Genomic DNA, 23472 nt, shown 5'->3' on the forward strand with positions numbered 1-23472 from the left:
GATTTTTGTAGCTGAGAAGATTTCCTCTTTTGATTTGTTGTATCTATACCCAACAATTTCATTGGATCTATTAAGTCTTTATGAGTAAGTACAATTGATAACAATTGAGCTTTTTCTAGTGTAGTATCAAGATTGTTGAAATGCGACATTATTTCTTTTGCACTTTTATTCATTGACCTCCTTTTAGTATGTCTACGTACTTCACTGAGACGTTTCAACTCATCCACATCCATTTCAAGTAAATGATCTAAATTTTTATAAGAAATATTTATCTTCACCTGTTTAGCTAGATCCACAATATGCTCATCCATATCAGTGGTAGGAGGTAAGGAGCCTGACCCCTCTCCTTCAAAGGTCTCCATTGGTTCAACTTGGACAATCTCCTCCCTATGTTCATCAACTATATTGTGTTCTTCAACAGGTTCATTTGCCCGTTCTGCACATAATTTAAGAGTTTGTGTAAGGTTCTTGAATTAATCAGAGATTATTCAATTAGGATTAAGAATAGGGGTGAATTTGGCTTAAAGCTTTACATGTTAAAATTAGCCCATTCAATTTGGTTTATTAAATTTAAATACTTTTAGGACCTTATTGTTATAACTCTAATTAAATTACCTGTTTAGGTTTAAAGTTCAATTTGTTCTCAGGTTAGGATTAAAGTTCAATCTCTAATTTTGAGCACTAATTTAACACATAAAATAAAATTTTGATAAATTAGAAATTCCAATTTTGAAAATTAAAAGTACAAATATTTTGATGCATGCATACGATAACTTAGGTGACCTCATATTAATTTGTTATGGACCATAATGTAAGTGGACTATAATTTGTCACATGTGTGTATATTTAAGACCTATTATTGCATAATAGACCTCCTAATCTGAAATGTTTTTGCATGTACGTGAAGTTGAATATAAATAGTTCACCTAAATTATTCAACATGTTTAATAGGTTATAAATTTATGTCACATTTAAGAACTATAATCAATGTAATAGTCCTAATAGGCCTTATTATTAAAATCAATATGACCACATTTGAAAAAACATTTCACAAAATTAATATACTTAACTACCCTTAAGACAAATATATTATGTGATATTAAAGGACCTATCACATGAAATTACTTCTACATGTAGATTAAATTTTCAATATATATAATTTAGAACCTAAAAATTATGACATAATAGGTCTTATTAATTTTATGACTTAATAGGTCTTATCTATTATACATGAAATTAATTATATAGGAGAAAAATGCAATTACACAACAAGCAAGTTGATGGAATTTGAAATTTGCAAATACACATGTATTATCTCAAATTAATTATGTTTGCCAATTAAAACAAAATTATTTTTAATCCTATTAAAAATATTAGATAAAAAATATTGAATTCTAATTAATTGATACGTAATACATATTAAATTAAATAGAAATAAAATTAAAAATACATACTTGCATCATGATATCTTTGTCTTCTTTGTTCTCGATATCTTTCTTCCGTTTCGGGAGAATAATTCCTTGAAGTCTTATTTTGCCTTCTCTTCTTGTTCCCCATGCTTTTACAAAAAACCTTCAAATTATTTGCCTTCAAAATAATTTTCAAATATCTTCTCTCATCCAAAAATGCGAATTATTTTAATCATTTGAGTGATAAAAAGCGAAAAAAAATTATGGACATTTATATGATTCCACAAATGAAAAAAAAAACAAAAAATGCGTCGGCTCGAGTTCGAATGAAAGCCGACAGTTAAAAATTGTTGGGTTCGCTCGAACATGGCAGTTACAAAAATGTGCGTGCCAAAATCTAGCTCGTCGGTTCGAGCGAATGGGGGTTCGCTCGAACCCCTTTTGGTTGGAGCGAACCCAATCCAATCGAACACGTGTTCGATCGAAATCCCAAAATTAGAAGTTTCTCCCAAAAAATTTCAGAGTTTTGAAAAATTAATGACTTCGGAGCTCTGGTTCAATACACGAATGAAATAATCTTGATAACCCAAAAATATTAGATGGTAGTACTCGAAGCAATCTTTCCAACGAATATAATTTTGTTATATTTTGAATTTATTATGTTCTTGATTTTTTAATTTTATTAAAAATTGGTTTTTCACCGAACATGAACTTCTCTGTTCAACGCATTGGGAAAAATAAGAAACTAATTCAAAAAAATTCTGAAAAATATCTATGCCCTTGGTATTGATGTCTTCTTTCTAACAAAAAAAATAAAATTGAATTTCGATTTATATAGAACAAGTTATGTGTTCAAACGTAAACCTATGTTTGAATTATGACTAGTCGGACTTCAAAACTTTATAAAATGAAAAATATTGAACATATCACTATAAAACCAAATGCAAGCCCTGGATATTGATGTTACAAACCAAAATTCAAAAGAATTGAGTTTTTATCATTTATAGAAAAAAAGTTATGCATTTCGGGAGGCACATCACTCTTAAAAAATGTAGTTTGTTGTAAAAAACTACTTTTTGAGGGAGATGGAAATTTTTTTAAAAAATCTTTCAAAAAAATTTGAAAAAAATGTATATAGAATCTACAAACAAAATGCTAGAAATCACTAATTTACATCATCTTCAAATTTTTAATAGTTTAAAAGTTATAGTTCTCGGAAGTTGAAGATTATTTTAAAAATGTACATCTCAGTGTCAAAAGTGGCAAAAAAGTGGGAACCATTATTGTGAGTTCACCCAATGATATTTATAATATGCATTATCATTCCACCAATGTGGTTTTATTGGTGGCTCCTCTTTGATTCCTGACAACTTAATGAAATTAGCCTGAATCAACAGTTTCATGACTGATTCAATCTGCTCTCCCAATGGCGTAAATTGTTGGGGAGGCCCATCTCTTGATCTGAAAGGTATACTTTATTGATCTTGTTGTTGACCTTGCTATTGTTGATTACGCTATTTATTTTATGGTTGTTGGATAATGTTACTTGTTTGATTCTGCAGCTATTGAGCCTATTGGGAAGCTTGAGTATTAGAAGCACTTGATCCTTTTATAAAAAAACTTAGGTTGATTCATTCTTATTGTCCTTGCATTGACCATACCATCATTGGTGACATTATTGTTCTTGGACCAAAAATTATTCTTGTCACTTGAGTTGTTCAAATTTTTATTGTTTTTGTTGATCTTGATTACTCCCTTAGAGACAAGAGCATTCTCAATGTTCATTCCCTTTTTAATGATCTTCTCAATGGTACTTGGAATTTTTTAATTTCAGCTCATACATCATTTCTAGTACCAAATTTTGAATGAACAAGTTTACTTGTTGTTCCTTAGGTATGTCAAGAGAACATCGACTGACCAGGCTTCACCATCTTTGTAGGAAAGTCATCAAAGGTTCCCCTGTCTTTTTCTTTGTGTTACATAAATCTGAGATGGTTATCTTATTGTTGATGTTGAATGCGAAATGACAAATGAATTTCTTGACCAATTCATTCCAAGATTTTATGTTCCTCGGCAAATGTGCATGCCAATCCATAGCTTGTCCTGTGAGTCTGCATGGGAAAACATGCATCAAATATGTCTCATGTCATAAGTCACCTCAATGCATGCCATGAATATAATATAGGGATTTAATAAATAAATAAATTGATTATCCTCATATTTTTCCAAATTGGTAGGTTGAAAAGATAAATATGGGATAACTAATAAATAAAATTTATTAATTATCTCCATATGAGAATATAAATATAATAAATTAAATTTATTAATTTACTATTCATATTTAAGAATTAGTTAATCAAATAAATTGAATTTATTTAATTATTGAGAGGAAATATTAGAATAAGGGGTAAATAAAATTAATTTATTATTGTCCTAGGACGAATGATGAAAATTAATGGCCTAACCAGAATTAGGTGTATACATTCACTATATGGAATCAAAAGAGTTTAGATGCAAGGGATTTTGGGATTAAAAAGAGATTGACGTTCCTAGAGATATTAATGGGGCTCATTGAGAAGAGTGGGGTAGAGAGAGCTATAGAAGATGATGTGAGTGAAGATGAAGCAGGGGTTTGGAGATACAAACATGATGAATTCTTGGATGGTTTGGACAATCCAAATTGCAGTGATGATGAGGAGGAACTGAGTCTAGAATAGGTGGAGTGACTATCAAAGGCTTTTGAATGTGCTCAATAGAGAGCATATTCAGATAGCCAGGGCCCGAGGCTCTCCAATGTGGGTTGAGGGAAGAAAAATATTTTTTTCCATTGCCCATAGAAAACTTGTTCTCTGTTTTTTACCTTTGTCATTTATGCTTTTGATAAAATACGGTTATGAAAGGCCTTGTTTATTCGGTTGAGACTCTAAAATTCTACAGGAGTATTGCCTAGAAAGCTCCCCTATTTTGTATGTTTTTCTTAAGACTATGTAATGGTTGTTTTATAATTTTTAATAGATCTTTTGGCTTCGACCTTTTACTGAGCCAATTTTTTTTTCTATTTATAATTATCTATTCAAGTATTGAATTTATTATTATTCTCTTATTACATTATTTAGTTGAGGGTTGGTGAGTGGATCCACCAATAATATCATGAGGTGATAATACTCTATTTAATACTTTACAAGTGTACTTACCATTGGACTTACAATTATCTTATCAACATTTTTCTTTCTTGAACACCATATCTCCTATCTCCTCTTATAGCGTAATTGTTTGTTCCTACCCATATAGAGCACCCATTCCGCCTTATTGATCCACCTATGCTTTGTGAGCTTGCAATTCACCTACCAATACACCTTTGGCTTGAATGTTGCTCTTCTCATCTTTTCTTGCAAGGTATTTCTTCCCTTCCTCTATTCACTTGAACTTATCTAGCTTGAATGTTGTCCTCTATTAGACTCTTTTGACTTGAATGTCCAATTCATGTTTCTCCCAACATTAAATTTATTGTTAATATTTTATATCTATTAAATGTTATGTCAATATATAAAATCACATTTTATCTCAATCACATTAAATGTCATAATGCTGAATACCTTATAATGACATTGTATTCTATTTCCAAAATCACTAAATAATAAAATAAAAATCTTCATGACGTAGAATATATGAATTGGCTAGAAAATATTGATTTAAAACTATTTATATGATCAAAAAATAAAAAAGGAAACATATCAATTACTATAACTTTTACTTTAAAATTTTCAATATAAAATTTATGAAAATAACATTTTTATATTTTATATAGATGAATAAAAGGTAAAAATGTAAGATTTTATCTTTATATATCTAATATATATTGTTGACAAAAACACACCAAAATAGAAAAAATCTTGATAACGTAGAATATATGAATTGACTACAAAATATTCATTTAAACCCATTTACATGATTAAAAATTAAAAAAGAAACATACAAATTACTATAAATTATACTTTAAAATTTAATATAAAATTTATGAAAATAACATCTTTTATATTTTATATAGATAAATAAAAGGTAAAACATAAGACTTTATCTTAATAAGTCTAATATATATTTTTTACAAAGCACACCAAATTAGTTTATATATATAATAAAATACAAATTCGTCAACACACACATTGGACTAATTATTACTTTATAATTAAATACTTTAGTCCACCCTAAAAGTTATAATACAATAATTATCCGTAGGCATTCGCTATAACAACTATTGATAACCATGTTCTCTTAAATCACATATAAAGAAACCCAAAAAATTATCAAAACCTATATACAACTTAAGAACTTAAGATATACAAAATTAAGATGGATGGGTACTCGTACCCTTCCCTATGTAACACCCACTCTTCTCTCCACTTGAAACAAACTAAAGATTAATATTAGCACATAGTCATTGGCTATAACCATAGGAGTCGTCCTCCTTGCAATTCAAGATATCCCTAGGAACTGGCCTGCCTTAAACAACAACACACTAAGCAACATATTAAGTCTAGAGAATGTAGTCAACTCTGAGTGTTTAACACTTTTAATCCTAGAAATCAAAACTTAAAGTGCGTGATTAACCTTGGGTTAAGAACTTAGGCTGCATGATAAGAAAACCCAAAAGAAATTGTCAAAATCTGATTTAAAATATACAAAATTAAAACCCCCATCCCCTATTTAACACCCAACTCTTCTCCCTCATTGAATCAGACCAAAAATGGACATTAGCACAGACTCCATGGCTATATCCATAGGACTTCTCCTCCTAGCAACTCTTCTTCTCCTCCTAAACAAGTCCTCTGCAAGCACTAAAACCCATCTTCCCATGGGAACCATGGGATGGCCGGTACTGGGAGAGACCCTGCAATATGCAGCCTTGCGGAGGGCCAACAGAGGTTGTCACTTTCACGGGGAGAGAAGAAAACGATACGGACCAGAGATCTGCAAGACCCATTTGCTCGGATCCCCTGTGGCTATCCTCCATGGTTCTGCAGGCATCCGATTTCTCCATTCCAACGAAAACAAACTCGTTCAAAGCACCTGGCCCTCCTCTATCATCTCTCTATTCGGAAACTCCCTCTTTAGTAAAGTTGGGGACGATGCCAAAGATCTGAGGGCAACGTTGCTCACATTTTTGAAGCCCGAGGCTCTGCAAAAATTCGTGGGAACAGTTGATTCCATAGTTAATGAGCAACTGAGTCGGGACTGGGTAGGAAAGCAACAAATCAAAGCCTTTCCTCTCACGAAGCGTTGCTTGTTTTCCGTGGCTTGTGTTTTCTTTGTCAGCCTTGAGGAAGGAGCACTGCAGGATGAGCTTTATGCCCATTTTCTTGACTTGCTCACCGGAATGGTGAAGATTCCTCTGAATTTGCCGGGGACTCTGTACCGGAAAGCCATTGTTGGCAGCGAGCAGATCCGCCGGATTCTTCAGACCTTGATTGAGAAGAGAAGGAGGGATCTGTCAAGCGGTTCGGCTTCCTCAGACCAGGATCTTTTGTCTTTCTTGCTTTGTAATAAAGATGAGCGTGGGAATACTATGGCGGAAGGTGATGTTAAGGATAATATTATGATGCTTTTGATAGCCGGGCATGAGACCAGCGTGATAACGGTGACGATGCTTTTGAAATTTCTGGCTCTCAATCGAGACTGCTACCGTGAGGTCCTTCGAGGTATGGTTGTATAGCAGGGTCTTATGTGATATCTATTTTTGTTGTTCTTGCTTGTAATGTTTATTGAGGTGTGAGGAAATGGTGCAGAGCAAGTGGGTATTGCCCGAGCGAAGGGAGAAAAGCAGCTGCAATGGTGTGACCTTCAGAAAATGAAGTATACATGGAGAGCTGCTCAGGAGACTCTTAGAATCCTTCCTCCATCGGAAGACATGTGGCGCAAGGCCCTCGTAGACATCTCCTATGGTGGTTTCATCGTCCCCAAAGGATGGAAGGTATATATTTCTAGTGTTTCAAAAATCTTGTGAAATGTTTGGGTCTAAATATCATTTTTTAAGTTTTGATTTGTTTAAGTGGTTTCGTTTAAAGGTTGCATTTTAAGCTTTGATTTGTTTAGGTAGTTCATTTGAAATTACACTAGCTTCTTTATTAGGACCCCTTCTATGAGTGCAATTTCAAATGAGTCACCTGAGGAAGTCAAAACTTAGAGTGTGTTGTTTAAGCTAGATGGTTTAGGTGGTTAACTCACTTTTCATCATTCCTAAAGGATGTAAGGTACATGTCTTCTAATTTGGTCGGGCTTAAACAAAAGACTCTAAGCTTTGGCTTGTTTAGGTAGCTCATTTGAAATTACACTAGCTTTTCTAGTTGGGTACACCTGTTAGTGTGATTTCAGATGAACCTCATAAGAAAGTCCAAAGATAAGAGTGTGTTGTTTAAGCCAAACCTACGCTTCCCAAGCTTAAAAAATCCTAGAAAAACTATACCAACATGTTAATTTGTATTTAACATTTATTTGATGTTAAAGATTTTTTATTAGATAGAAAATGTGTGATTTTTGAGAGCTACTAAATTAGTGTGCTTACCCTTAGTGTTTAGGATTTCAATGAATGTCATTGTGGTCAATGTATAAATGTTTATATGGGGTATTTTATTTGAATCATATGTTTGTTGTTTAAGTCTGTTTTTCAACAAAATCATTATTATTAATATTTTATATTTTTAATGAGGTGTAGTTGCTATGGTCGACGAACTCAACTCATAAAAATGCAGAATATTTTGAGGATCCTGAAAGGTTTGATCCATCAAGGTTCGAGGGGAATGCCCCTGCTCCTTACACATTTGTGCCATTTGGAGGTGGGCCAAGAATGTGCCCAGGGAATGAATTTGCACGCATGGTAATACTTGTTCTTATTCACAACATTGTTACTAAGTTTGAGTGGGATTTAGTAGATGTGAACGAGAAGGTGAGTGTTGATCCAATGCCTGCCCCGGTGGATGGCTTGCCCATCCGAATCTATTGCCACTCTCTTACTAGTTTAATTGCTATGTTGTAAATTCAATATATTGTTCAAACCTTATAGTTTCACTTTTAACAGTTGATTCCTTCAAGCTCCTAATTTCAATAATCTGAATTAATAGTCGTAAATTTTTTTCGCTCTTCAAAATAGCATTGTTAATGTTTAAGATGTAATATTGCTAATTATTATTAAAAATTTAAAGAATTTATACTAGAACCAACATATGTGGATGGTATTGAATTATTAATAGTTTTTATAGTTAAAGTTTTGTTTTTTTAATTGGTAATGAGTTGGGATATCCGGCCTATAAATATGGACATGTGTATTAGCTTTTTAATTGCACATATTACGTTTTTTTAAATAACTATATTTTCAAAAAAAATTAAATGAATGTATACCTTGAGTATAAATAGAAAAACATAAACACACTTTAAAAAATAAAATTGAGGAATGTTATTATAATGCAAAACATTATATAATAAATAGTTTTACAGCTATTAAACTTAATGTCTTCTTTCCCTATTTATCTATATAGTAGTTTTGATTTTTGTCTTAAACACTTCATTGTATTGTACAATAATTGAATTCTAGTCTCTAAATAAGACATATATAATTTATAATATAAATATGAGAACCTATTTTATGTAATATTATTCCATCATAATTAACTTATATACAAAAAAAAGTTTAATGTACTATAAGATTCACCAAGGATGTAGGCAATTAAGCACTAGATCCAGGGTCTAGGTGAGTGAAGAATGTTATAATAGATATTAAAAAAAATAGATTGTTAAATATAATATATTAATTATTCGAAATAGGTACAACAAAAATACAATGAAATAAATGGGATGATTGAAATAATGTGAGGGATGTAAGAGTGCAAGATAACTTATAAGATAGATACTCAAGTGTGAGGAAAATGTTATATTTATAGGACATACTACTATAAGAGTCCTAAATAGAAATAATCACATCTAAGTGAGAAATCTTAATTGGAAACAATTACATCCAAATGAGGATCCCTAATTGGATACAACCACTAGTATTTTGTCTCCCTAAGGTGTTACCTCTTTTAGAAGGTCCTAGCACATATACACAAATACAAACTTACCCAAGTCAAAGCTTAGCTTAACAATTTTATCTTGATATGTATAATATAAATTTATCATAATAAATTAATGCATAAAATAAAATAATATAATAACATTCTCCATAAGCATAAATTAGGTGGGTATTGATGGGCCACAATAATTTATAGCCATTTATTAGGTAACACCATACAAAATGTGCACTTACAAGAAAAGAAAAAGAGAAAACACATACAAAAAACAAGCCATAAAGATTAAAAAAAAAATGAGGACTATGTAGCTACCTAAAAATAAAGAATCATCCTAAAATTGTTATAACATTTAAAATCAAAAGAGCGACTTTAAAAACAAGGGATAATTTATGTATATATTTGCATATTGAGTGTTGTAATAGGTGACTTTAAAAAGAATGATATATCACTTTTTTTTTTATGAATATATGCATTTGTTTCTATTAATTAAAAGATATATCACTTTTTCAAAGGAAGAAAGCAACAAACTATGATTCTATAGAATTCCTACTTTATAGGTGGAAAAAGGGAAGTGATCAAGGTGAAGATCTAAAAAATTTGCTCACATGTCTCTTGAGTCTTCGTCACTGCAATTGGGTGATATATAATATTTAGATACAATAACCATGTATGGATGACTAATAACATTGGTATGTGATCTAAACTCATGAGACTTAAATATTCCTATAGTCAATGGTGGAAACACAATGTGAACTTAAGAACTATATATAAGATGTGTCACTTTAAAAGTATGTAGAGGTAGAGATAGAATATAAATGATAAAATGAACACTTATTACATCTATGGATGGAGATCAAACTCCATAGGAATCATCATCGAAGAGAACAAAAATGCTCTCAATAGTTTCATTCAAATCTTAAGTATGTGATTCTATAAATGAATGAGTGCACGATCATGATTGGCCAAATAGGCCTCTAAGTGGCAATGGAAATACAAAAAAATAGAGTTAAGCAACTTTGCATAAAAATTCGAATAGGTTATTAACATAATTTGGAAAACATATAGGAGTAGAATTTGTATAAAATTCTAATAGAAAACATACTAGTTTCTTTCTTTAAAAAAATAAAATTATTTGGTGAAAAATTCAAAATTTCATTGTACTAGAACTATATAGTTTAAAAAAATATAAAGCATGTGTTTGTTTGGCCAGCCTAAATATGAGAAAAAAAGTTCCGAACCTTTCAATATAAGTAGAGGATACATGCTCAGACTGGAACATATTTTTTTGCATTTTTTTGCAAGTAAATAATTAGTTATGAATTGTTTAGTATGACTTCTTAGAAATATTAAAAAATAATTATCTAACCACCTTAACTTGGTAAAAAAATTATGAGATTCATTTTTTCTTTACCTATAATTTGTGAAGTGCAGAGTGTAATGCATCTTTCAGATTTTAAAATTTTGAAATTGTTTGCAAGTTGTAGAAATCAACCTATCAATAAGGCTTTACACATAGTGTATGTAAAAATTCAGTAATAATTATCCATTGAATTCAAAATAATACATATACTATATTATTACAATGCAAACAATTTCTTGAATAAATTCTTTTTTGTTTCATCAAATTCAAATAAAAAAATGATTAGTACGAAGGGTGAAGTATGAAAAGCCAAGAAAAACCTCTAAGCATGTTGGGGCAAACAATTTCTTGAATAAATTCTTTTTTATTTCATCAAATTCAAATAAAAAAATGATTAGTACGAAGGGTGAAGTATGAAAAGCCAAGAAAAACCTCTAAGCATGTTGGGGCAGTTGACTTTTTAGGTTTGGCACCCTCAAACTAAATCCTTGTTGGTAGGAAAGACGAGTAGCCAAACATAGTTCGAGAGAACATATTGCATCTTGTTGCATCAAGCCTGTAGAGCATAAGACCAAAGAGACATCATCTAGGTTAGGGATACTATGCATGTGTAACATCCATTAGATATAAGTATAGCATAAGATGTAAATGTCATAAGAGAGGAGAATAAAATATGAGATAAGAATGTAATAGAAGATAGAGTGAATAGATACGAATAAATATAATATGAAGGTATAGAAGGATATAACTTAGCATATATAAGAGTGTATATGATGTACTAAATTAATATAAATAATACAATTAATTTGAATTCCATATTTGATGTAATATGTAGTTAGTCTCATGTGCAGATCTAATTCCTTGTTCCCTTAATAGGAATGAGTACTAGGTATAAATTACAACACTAAGAAATTAATTGGGGCTCAAAGCATTAGTCTATGTCACCCTATATTTATTGCTATCATTGGTTTTATTTTTGAGACCTTGGTTAGGTCCTACTAAGGACAACAAGGATTTTTTTTTTTCAAATCCAAAATCTTAAATTGGATAAAGGAGAAAAGAAAAGATGAAAATAATATTAAAATCTACAACACTATCCTCTTGACATCTACCATCCAAGAGAAGGGGTTACACACCAAGGGGATGGGGAATAGAAAGAGGGAGGAATTTTGAAAGGATACTTAAAGAGATATGACCAATAGAAGATTTACCAGACAATTTTCATGGGAAAGAATAAAGGAGAAAAGTAAACCCAAACTAAAAACACCCATGGAAAAATGAGATAAGATAAATACAAGAGATATCATGGAGCATATTACATTAGCAAGAAAAGTGACAATGGTCAACCTAAACAATTTGGAAAGAAGACAAAGGAAAATTTTAGATACAGAATAGAGACATCACAAAAGGATGTAATGCAGAGAAGAGAATGACTAAGAATTCTAATGTGGGTGTTGTTGAGCACACCAAGGTGAGTGATATTGACGACAAAAAGAAAGAGAAACTAGAAATTAAGTGGAAGACATGTAGGAGAAAGAAAATCCATGTTTGGAGAAAGCAGAATGAATACTAACTAGCATAAAACAAGGTATTGATGACTAAAAATTCAAGAATATATTTGTTAGGGGAATATAGTAGAAAGGAGGCTCCAACCCTATCACAATTACCTAAAAGCCCTATAAATAAATAAGAATTGGCAAACATAAAAATCAAATTAGATGACATTTATTTAGAATTTTAAAAAACTTTGGAGGTTACCTATACATGAAGAATATTTAGAAGAATTATTTTTAATAGGAGTATAAAAAAATTAAGGAGAGAAGAAATAGAAAGAGAAGGAATATTTAAGATGAATTTGAGTATCGAATTATGGTCATTAACTAATGGAAATATGAAAAAAAAAATATGAAAATATGAAAATACGTTTTGAACGGTTTTGAAGAGATTAAACAAGCCCCTAATCAAGATCCATCCATTGAGACATATAAGAGAAGAAGGATTTTGGTAGAAGAGATACCACAAAATAGAGAAGAAAAAAAGAAAGAAAAGACGTATAAGAGAAAGAAAAGAAAGAGATAATTGCTTGGGACAAAATACTTGGAAGTGAGTTCTTTGATATTCAAGTGAAAAGACATAAAGATAAATTAAAAAATTCATAGATAGTTCAAATCATGAAAAGGGAGAAGGAGAAGAGTCCACAAATCTAGAAACGAAAATCAGAGATAAAAACACATAAAATGGATAGTCTTTAAATCAAGATTCCAGTCTTTGACAAAGATATCAGTGAGGCTGTAGAATATATATTCTTGTTAGAATCACTTTGGGAAAGGAAAGGTGTGGAAAAAGATATCTAGAAAAGCTATTGGACTTTGTGTCTAGACTAATGGAGGATGAATTGGATTAGTACATGAAGACATATCCTAAGAATGAAAGGAGTTGGGAGGATGTGAAAGAATTATTATTGATAAAATTTGACACTCTAAATATCCCCGCATAAAGTGTAAGAAAAATAAGGGAGATATTGTAGAGAGAAAATGAATCTAGTAAAAGCATATGACAAGAGATTTAAGGAAACTTTCCACAAACTAGAAAAACCACTATTTGAGAGGCAAAAGATCAAATGGTTTGCATTCAAACTACATAATGATATAAGAATAGCTTTTTATGGAAAATTATTTGACTTCTATATATATTTAATCACAATGGAATATCAAGTTGAGGCATAATCCTAGCAAAGATTGGAGAAATGAAACCAAAGAGACTCTTAAGAAACTTTAGTTGGCAATATAAAAACTACTAATTCAAATTGAATTACTAGCAAAAGGAGAATATAAGAAGGCCAAAGAAATATGGTGTGCCTATTATTCTAGGAAAATACATGTTTGGAATGATTTCCTAAAGGCACACAAAGAGAGAATAACATTTGCACTACATGTGGAGGTGAAAATGGTACCAGTATAAGTCAATTCACTATATTGTGTCATTTGCAAAGAGTGGGACACCCACCTAATTGAGGAATACTTGATAATTAGCTTCATGTCTGAAATGGAGGAAATCATTGCAATTAGGGGTGTCATAACTATAATTGCAATGTGGACATAGATAAGAACTTGATAGATGGAGGTTATAGACAACTATCTTGGAGGAACAATATGAATTCCTACACAACATGCAATAAACCACCACATGAATACATTGAGGATAGCTAACAATCAATTTCTAGAGGTGCAAGAGGCCAAGGAAGAAGTAACCAAAGAATAAATGATGCCACATGTTTAAAGTATTGGAAAGTAGGCCACTATGCAACTGAATGTTTGAGTGAAAAGAACAAGAAATGTCCAATCTGCGAACATAAATCTCATGGGGTTAAAGTACAAACCCGTGTCACACTTTTATAAAGGAAAAGGTTAACACAACAATAACTGTTCAATTTTGACGCCATAAAAGTGGTATTTGTATTTTGAATTTGAAGATGATGTAAGCTGATGAAATGTGTAAAATTTGATTAAGTTTGAGTCTATTATTTTTTAAAATTTTTTGTCAAGGATTGATATTTTTTTTACTTTTAAAGTCAAATTTTTTATTGCTAAAAAATGCTGAAAATCAAGGGGTTTAGTTCCCACCAAAAAATAAAATATAAATCAACTTCTCTCTCTCTCTCTCTTTTTTTTTTTTTTTTTTCGATATCCCTAATAGATGACATACATATATAGTGCATAATTTTTTTTAAATTTTTGATGTATATTTTCTTCGGTATAACATGTTAAAGTCAAACATACCTAAATTTGACATTTTTTATCTCCACCATATTTTGTTTATTTAATTTTTGATAATAAAAAATAAAAAAATAAAAACTAAAAACCCTTTTGGAGAAGACTCTCTCCTCTAGTGAACCATATTTTTTTCAAATTATTTTGAGGGGATCCAATTTTTTTTTTTCAAACCAACCTCTTACCAAACATTAGAATACCTACTTGTAGTATTTTTTAAATAATATATTTTAAATCTAATTAGAACATCATAAAAATTATATGAGTAGATTCTTGACTTCGATCTCTACAAAAGGGTATTTTTTATTTTTTTAATAAATTGAATTTACTTGTAGAATTTTGTTGCAAAAGTCAGAAGTTTCATAAATTTGTCAAATTTGGTGATGTGGTTGCCACTTAAGATGCCACTAAGGACATTCCGGTTGGAACGTTGGAGGCTGATGCGACCGATCATTTGAGTGACCACGTCTCTTAAACCTCATATAAATAATGATTTATTTTTATTTTTTAAAATATGAAAATCAAGGAGTGCGGATTAATACAATTGATTTTTGAATTAAATCAATTGTTTTTGCAAATAAAAGCGACATTTTTTTATATAAAGTGGTGAAGATTTCCAATTTTTTTGAAGATTTTGGTTGAAGGCTTCTACTTTTTCAAGTATGCTATTTTAATTTTTTTTCAATTAAATAAATATCCAATATTAGAAGGCTTTTTCAAGTATGTTATATTAAACTAAATATTTTTATATTTTATTAAATCTTATTTTTTGGATGCATAAATTGTTAAAGAAAAAATTGCATTGAAATGTTATTTGCCTTTTATTTGTGGATTCATTCGTGTAATTGTTTTTAAAAAATATTAATTGTTGATCCAATAATGTATTTTCACTTGAACCTTTTATTTACATGTATGGATTCATTTATATGTGTTTGTGCACTTTTTATTTACATGTATGGATCTCTTTTTATTTACATGTATGCATTCATTTTTGTTTACGTGTATGGATTCATTTATACGTGTTCATATATATGTGTGGATTCATTCTTATTTACATGTACATTGATTCATTTTTATTTACAAATAAACTAATGAAGTTTAAAGGACATTCAAAATAGTTGTCATCATTTTTAGAAAGTGAAAGATGAAATATTACAAAGATTTTAGAAATTTTTTTTAGATAGAGCAAATTTTTTTTAACATTACCAATTAAGAAATAAGAATATTATTAAAATAAGTCTCGCAATTGTTACTAACTATTATACTAATCGAAAAACAGTTTGAGTTAGTGAATTTGTTTAATATATTACACTAATAGAATTGAGTATGACACTATTTTGTGACAAATAATTTTATTTACATATACAACTCAACTTCTCTCTATTTCAAAAATTGGAGTTCAGGTTCAAATGATAAATGGATGATGAGAATGATTACTATATTACTAATAATCTCAATGAAAACACTTCTTAAATTGTCACTCTCAATAATGTGTTTTAGAAGGAAGCAAATAATAACTTCAATAATGTATGAATTAGTATTTAAAACTATATATTTAATTTAGTTGTCATTACCATATCACCAATGGGAAAAAATTATAGCGATCTTGAAATTATATATGTTTATCCACCTTACTTTTCTATCTCTTTTTTTTTCTATTTAAATGCTACTACATATGCAATCCATCCTCGACACTTGTATAACAAGCTAACACCTATCTAGAAAGTTTAAGAATGCAAAATTATGCATTTCATAATCAACATTGTGAACAAATCACTTTACTTGTGTATATATAGTATGTACTAACAAATCTTTTAGATCTAGAACAATAGTTATATCTATATGTGTTTATAAATGAAGTCTATATGCATCTAACTCTAATGTATTGTTCAACATTTAAAATAACTTGTGCACATTGATTTATCATTTTTTCTTATATATGGTATACATGTGTTTGTGTGTTTAGGTGTTTAATTGAAATTGGATCTAGATATTTTGTGCAATGGGGAATAAGAGGACTAGTTCAAGGTTGTATGATCGAAAAAGGGATAATAAGATGAAAGATCATACAAAACGTAGTCAACAACAATCCGTTGATGTTCAAGATCAGCCTATTAATGATCAAAAAATGACAAATTAGGTACGAGATCAAATTGGTACAACGTCAAGTTCAAAATTTTTCTCTAGTATGAAAAATTTGATGGAAATGGATGAAGATAGTCTTTTCAATGAAATTCCTTCTGAAGATATGATACCTGGAAGCACAATAAAATCGCATTGTAAGAAAATGTGGGATGATTATTTTAAAAATAAGTCTATTATTGGAAGAGTACAATTATTTGCTAAGTTATTTAGGAAAAGAGAAATGACCCCTGTTTTGGAGTTGTTGGATGTTGATAATAAGAAAATCTCACATGATACATCAATAAAAGATACTATAATTGAAAATTTGCAAGAAGCATTGAAATGTATTAACAACACAAGTCGAGGTGTTGAATTAAGTGTTGCACGTAAAGCATTGATGACTATGATTTCTAGTAAGAAATTGTCTCATAGAAATCAAGTTCACACAATTTCTCAATTAATGAAGGTATCTAGAAGAACTGTTCAAAGATATATTAGGAAGAGAAATATGTTAGATGAAAACATTGAAAACAATTGGGTAAATATATGTAGGGTTCCTCGAAAAGACATAATTTCTGAAGATGTAAAAAGACAAGTCGTTGATTATTGGACCAACCACTCTCATGTTTCTTCCAATAGAAGGGACACTATACAGATGATAGATGAAGATGGTACAAAAATTTCACATCCAAAACATTTTCTAGATACAACACAAAGTGAACTGTTTGAAGCATTCAAGCAAGAATTTTCAGATGTGAAGATTTGTCAAAGGATGTTTGAGAGATTGCGTCCTTTCTTTGTACGCATAAATAAGGTACACAAAAATTCTTGTTGTCGAAATAATGTTGGATTTCATCTACACTTGCAATCATATAAAAAGGTCATGGCAATGATTAATCCAAATATAGTCATTCCTGTAAGTACAACATAATTTGTGAATAATGAAAATTTTAGTGGCTAATATTCGCCAATTGGCTATTTTTTGAAATTTGGGAATCAAAATTTGGCTAATAAGTTCAACTTTTAAGGTGAACCACACCACCACATTTTTACAAAATTTTATTTTACTCTTATTTAAATCGCCAGAGAATTTATTTTATTAATTTTTTTAACTCAAAGATTCGCCACACTATTCGATACATGATTGGATTAGATTCGCCAACATTTTATAATTTATTATTTAAATCTAAATTAATTCACCAATGATATATCATAATTATTAGTTACTTTAGGGTTATATCAACAATCTTTAGTTGCCACCATTGATTTAAAATATAATCTAATGACCTTCACTGTATTCCATGAGGTAAATTGTACCTAAAAATTGTAATTCTCATGGGGTTTGAAATTTCTTTTGAATTGTTGACCTCAATGAAAATCAATGGCCTAGAAGTAATTTTTGGCTCCATGAGTATTACAAACTGTTAGCACATTTTATCTCACAAAATACAAAGAGGGCTATTAGATTATTTTAAATTAATGGTAGAAACTAAATAGAGTGTGCCTCTTAAACTCTTTATTGATTTCCATCTTCAAGTCTTTAATTTTCTATAGAAAACTATTTTCTTTAAATGAAAGGATTTGCAATAGTAATTAATGCAGTCTTATTATTTTCCAAGTTTCGCCAATTTTTCTACCAAAAAAAAATTATATAAAAAAATTCGCCAATAAAATTAATATTTTTCTTTAAAAAAAAAAAAGATTCACCAATAAAAATTATTATTATTTAAAAAAAAATTAAATATTCGCCAAGATTTTATACAATTTTTTGAGAGGGGGTTTCTTAAAGTTATCACTGTTTGTGAAATCTATTTTATGTGATAAATTAGAATATTCAGATGAGTTCAAAATACAATGTATAAAAGGTGCATGCAATGATTGTGGAGATTTGAGTAAGTTTTTATTGCAAACTGAGAAAATTGATATTACAATGCAAGTTATGTGGAAGAGATTTGAATATGAGATATACCAAACTAAGTCAAGAGCTAAATCCAAAAAAAATGTGTTGAAAGAGAGTGAATTGCCCTACATTGAGTTTATGACTAGATTTCATAGTATCATATATCCACATATCCAACATTGTCATGGTGCAAGATGGCAATCTAAATAGTTTCATGAGTCAAAGAATTATTTTTCACTAGGTTGTATTCTTTCAATTGTAGATTGTTAGGTCCCGGGAAGGACAACTGAGAGGGGGCGGTGGGGGGGGGGGTGAATCAGTTGTGAACCAGTTATCTATAATTTATAATCCAAATGCAAGTTATTCCAATTTAACCTTAATGTCAGTAAACCAAACTTAAGTGCCGGTAAAGAAGATTAACAGTTATAGCAGTACCAGTTAACCTTAATGCATGAAACACAAAGAGAAACAACATCCACAACACATAACACAAATATTTTGACGTGGAAACCCGGTAAGGGAAAGACCACGGTGGGAAACCTTACCCACAATCAGATGATACTACTGCAGATAGTATGTGTATGCAAATGGGGTCTGCACATGCATAAAGGCTAATTGCCTAGAGTTCACTGCTCAATCACAAAATAGGAGTCACACTCACTACACAATTGGATGGTTAAATCCAATGATAATGTACTGCTCAAATTAGCATCTCCAATACTGGATTAAGTATTGGTTAAGCTCTGAACATGAGTGTTAAAACACATTCATAACCTTCCTTAAACCTTCAAATAATGTATGTGTGATTCACATAAGGATTTGCTTACTTTCGCTCTTCAATACACACTCATCACAAATCCATATTTCAATCTTCAATAAGATCTTACATATATACAAAACCTAAGACCAAATGAATAGGTCAGCTCACTAAAGATATTACATTCAAATCAATTACAAATTTTTTCTTGATGTGATACAACATGTTGGCTCAATACATTTACCAATCAATAAATCATCTTCATGACATGTCGTGTTGATCTGGAATACCGGTCCATAACCTAGACCTATCTACCGGTAAAGGCAAATTTGTCAACCTGATTAGACCAATAAGAAAAACACCAAATCCAAACTTACAATCCAAGTCTTCAACATAACCACATGATCTCTAGATGATAACAAGTCATCATCACTGTCGGTGAACCATATAACCTGCTGGTGAACATATACCGGTGATTGTGCATAAGTCACTAACCATACCGGTGAACATAATGTAAACTTCCAAGAAGACAAGTGGTGACACCAATGACAAAATGAATGCAACACATGACGAAGTCATCCATAATACCAACAATCTCCCCCTTTGGCATTGATGGAAACACTAGATGGAAAAACATATAAGTGCCAAAAATAGAATGCCAAAAACAGTAAACCAATCAATCTCCCAAAGATAGATCAATACAAAGTTCTGAATTAGAAATCAAAACCAAAATACATATATCCAAAGAGTATATCTCTCCCCCAAGAAATAATGTTTTTCCATAGATGTCTCTCCCCCTTTGACATCAAATGCCAAACCAGTTAAGAAACAAAACTTAACATTTTGCCAACTACTCCCCCTAAGAAGTAGCCCTCCTCCATCAAAGCTGAATTTTATTTATTTTTAGTTCCTGCCTGTTTGATGCCAATCTTCAACATCTAAGTCTCTGTTGGTGGGAAAATTACCCCAAGCTGCTCTCTAAGATATTCAAAAGTTTCCTTAAGCAAAGGCTTTGTAAAAATATCTACAATTTTCTCTTTAGTATTCACATAAACCAATTTCACTTCATTTGCTTCAACATTCTCTTTCAGAAAATTATACTTAATAGAAACATGCTTTGTCTTAGAGTGAAATACCGGATTCTTTGATTTATCAATTGCTGCTGAATTATCATAATAAATGATTATTGGTTATTTGCATTTTACCTTTATATCCTTCAACATTTGCTTAATCCATAATACTTGAGTACAATTAGTTGCTGCTGCAACATATTTTGATTCTGCTGTTGATAATGATGTAGAAGTTTGCTTCTTACTTAACCATGAAATCGATCTGCTACCAAGAAAGAATGCACCGCCAGTGGTACTCTTTATGTCATCTACATCACCTACCCAATTTGCATTCCACACAAATCAAAATTTTCATCTTTAGGATACCATAAACCAAGATTTGTTGTGCCTTGTAGGTACCAAAAAATCCTTCTAACTGCTACTTCGTGATTTTCCTTAGGATTGCTTTGAAATCTTGAAACAATACATACTGCATTCATTATATCAGGTCTTGTTTGTGTCAAATACAGTAAACCTCCAATCATGGATTTGTACCTTGTCGAATTAATAGGAGTTGAATCATCCTTCAATGTCAATTTATCAGTTGTAGTCATAGGAGTACTTACCGGTTTGGAATTTTCCATACCAAATTTCTTCAAAAGTTCCTTCAAGCACTTTGTTTGACATATGAATATACCTTTATCTGTTTGTTAAATTTGCAAACCTAAAAATAATTTTATCTCTCCAATCATAGACATTTCAAATTATTTTTGCATCTGGTTGGCAAAGTCCTTACACAATCCATCTTCACCTCCAAAAATGATATCATCTACAAAGACTTCAATAACCAAAATATCATCATTGGTGACTTTGTAATACAAATTGCTGTCAGCATTACCTTTTATGTAACCAAACTTGAAAAGATATTTATCCAATCTAGCATACCAAGCTCTGGGAGCTTGCTTCAATCCATATAAAGCTTTACTTAACTTTCAAACCATATCCTTATTATTTGTCAAAGAAAATCCATCAAGCTGTTCAATATAAACTTCCTCTTCTAGATCTCCATTCAAAAATGCACATTTTACATCCATTTGATAAACTTTATAGTTATTATAAGCTGCTGCAAGTAATAGTCTAACTGCCTCAATTCTGGCTGCCAGTGCAAAGGTTTCATTATAATCTATTCCTTCTTTCTGTGAATAACCTTTACAAACTAATCTTGCTTTTTTCCTGATTACTTCTTCATCTTCATTAAGTTTATTCCTATATACCCATTTAGTTCCAATTACATTTTTGTCTTTAGGCCAAGGAACCAATGCCCAAGTATTGTTCTTTTCAATTTGTTCTAATTCATCTTCCATTGCTGTTATCCAATGTTCATCCTTACATGCTTCAATAACAGATGCTAGTTCAACTTGAGAAATTAAACATACCTCTTCATTTGTCAGTCTTCCTCTAGTCATAACACCTTGATTATTGTTTCCAATTATCTAATTCTTTGAGTGATTCAATCTTACATACCCGGGTTTGTTCTGATTAACATTCACAGGTTGCTGCTCTTCAGTCACTGTTGAGTTTTCTGATGATGCCGATGTGACCAGGTCTTCATTCCGTATCGGTGGAGTCTGTGTCAGTTGATCTATGATCATTTCAACTGCCGGTTCAACAGATCTTGAATCTCCTCTAAAGTGTTTATCTATCTTCACATTAGTACTCTCAATGATTTTTTGTAACCTTTTATTATAACATCTATATGCCTTTCTTTTAGATGAATAACCAAGAAATATTCCTTCATCACTTCTAAGATCGAATTTGCCAATATACTCATCTCTTCTAATATAACATTTGCTTCCAAATATTCTGAAGTACTTAAGAGTAGGAATATGACCAAACCATAGTTCATAAGGGGTCTTACCGGTTTCACTTTTGATGTGAACTCTATTGAAAGTATAAAACGTTGTATTCACTGCTTCTCTCCAGTACACATGAGGTAGATTTGCTTCCATTAAAATTGTTCTTGCTGCATCTAGAATAGTTATATTTTTCCTTTCCACAACTCCATTCCGCTAGGGTGTCTAGGGTGCTGATAGTTGTCTTTTGATTCCATTCACTTCACAAAATGCATTAAATTCTCTAGATGTAAATTCTCCTCCTTGATTTGATCTTAAACATTTGATTTTATTTCCGGTTTCATTCTCTACCATCATCTTGAATATCTTGAATCTTCCAAAAGCTTCTGATTTCTCCTTGAGAAAAGTAACCCAATGCATTCTAGAATAATCATCAATTATTAGCATAAAGTATCTATCTCCTTGTAGACTTCTTCTTGTTGTTGGACCACATAAATCAGTATGAATTAAATCAAGAATATTATTGGATTTCTCAGTAATGCTTTTAAATGTAGTTCTAACTTGCTTTCCCATTTGACATTCCTTACATACCGGATTATGAGGTTTCACAATCTTAGGTAAATCCCTTGCTGCCTTAGTTGAACTGATCTTTACAATACAATCAAAATTCGCATGATAGTGTCTTTTATGCCATAACCAACTTTCATCAATGTGTGCAATCAAACATGTTTTATCACTGGTATTCAAGTGAAAGATATTACCTTTAGTCTGATTATCGGTTGCAATCTCCAATCTAGTTCTGTTTATGATTTTGCATTTACCATTATTGAATTGTAACTGAAATCCTTTCTCAACTAGCTGACCAACACTCAAAAGATTATGCTTTAAACCTTCTACATAATAAAAATTTTTAGTATTGTTCTTACCATCCAAAGATATAGTGCCTTTTCCTTTGATTAAACAAGCTTTATCATCTCCAAAGCTTACTAGATCTCCATGAATTTCTTGAAATGATAAGAATTTTCTTTTATCACCAGTCATATGATGTGAGCATCCAGAATCTATAATCCATTCATCTTTTTCTTCAATTTTAGCTGCCAGTGCCTGCTCTACTGGTTTGACAATAGGTTCCGATTGGTCTTCTTTTATTGCAACAAAATTCCATCTGCTATCTGCTGGATCTTCATCTGTAA

The 23472-nt window shown here is 30.8% G+C and overlaps 1 protein-coding gene across 1 annotated transcript; it reads left to right on the forward strand.

The window, feature by feature from the left end:
• The first annotated feature begins 6270 nt into the window (after window positions 1-6270).
• On the forward strand, window positions 6271-8439 carry LOC131042241 (cytochrome P450 716B1-like). Its single transcript, XM_057975568.2, has 3 exons — window positions 6271-7105; window positions 7193-7377; window positions 8119-8439. The coding sequence occupies exons 1-3, from the start codon at window positions 6271-6273 to the stop codon at window positions 8437-8439; spliced, it is 1341 nt and encodes a 446-aa protein (XP_057831551.2).
• Window positions 8440-23472: the final 15033 nt, after the last annotated feature.

Source organism: Cryptomeria japonica, chromosome 1 (assembly GCF_030272615.1).
Source record: "Cryptomeria japonica chromosome 1, Sugi_1.0, whole genome shotgun sequence".
Lineage (NCBI taxonomy): Eukaryota > Viridiplantae > Streptophyta > Pinopsida > Cupressales > Cupressaceae > Cryptomeria > Cryptomeria japonica.

Coding starts and splice junctions, on each gene's coding strand:
- LOC131042241 (XM_057975568.2), top strand. CDS start 6,271: ATGGGATGGCCGGTACTGGGAGAGACCCTGCAATATGCAGCCTTGCGG. Junction 7,106..7,192: donor CTACCGTGAGGTCCTTCGAG/GTATGGTTGTAT, acceptor GAAATGGTGCAG/AGCAAGTGGGTATTGCCCGA. Junction 7,378..8,118: donor TCGTCCCCAAAGGATGGAAG/GTATATATTTCT, acceptor AATGAGGTGTAG/TTGCTATGGTCGACGAACTC.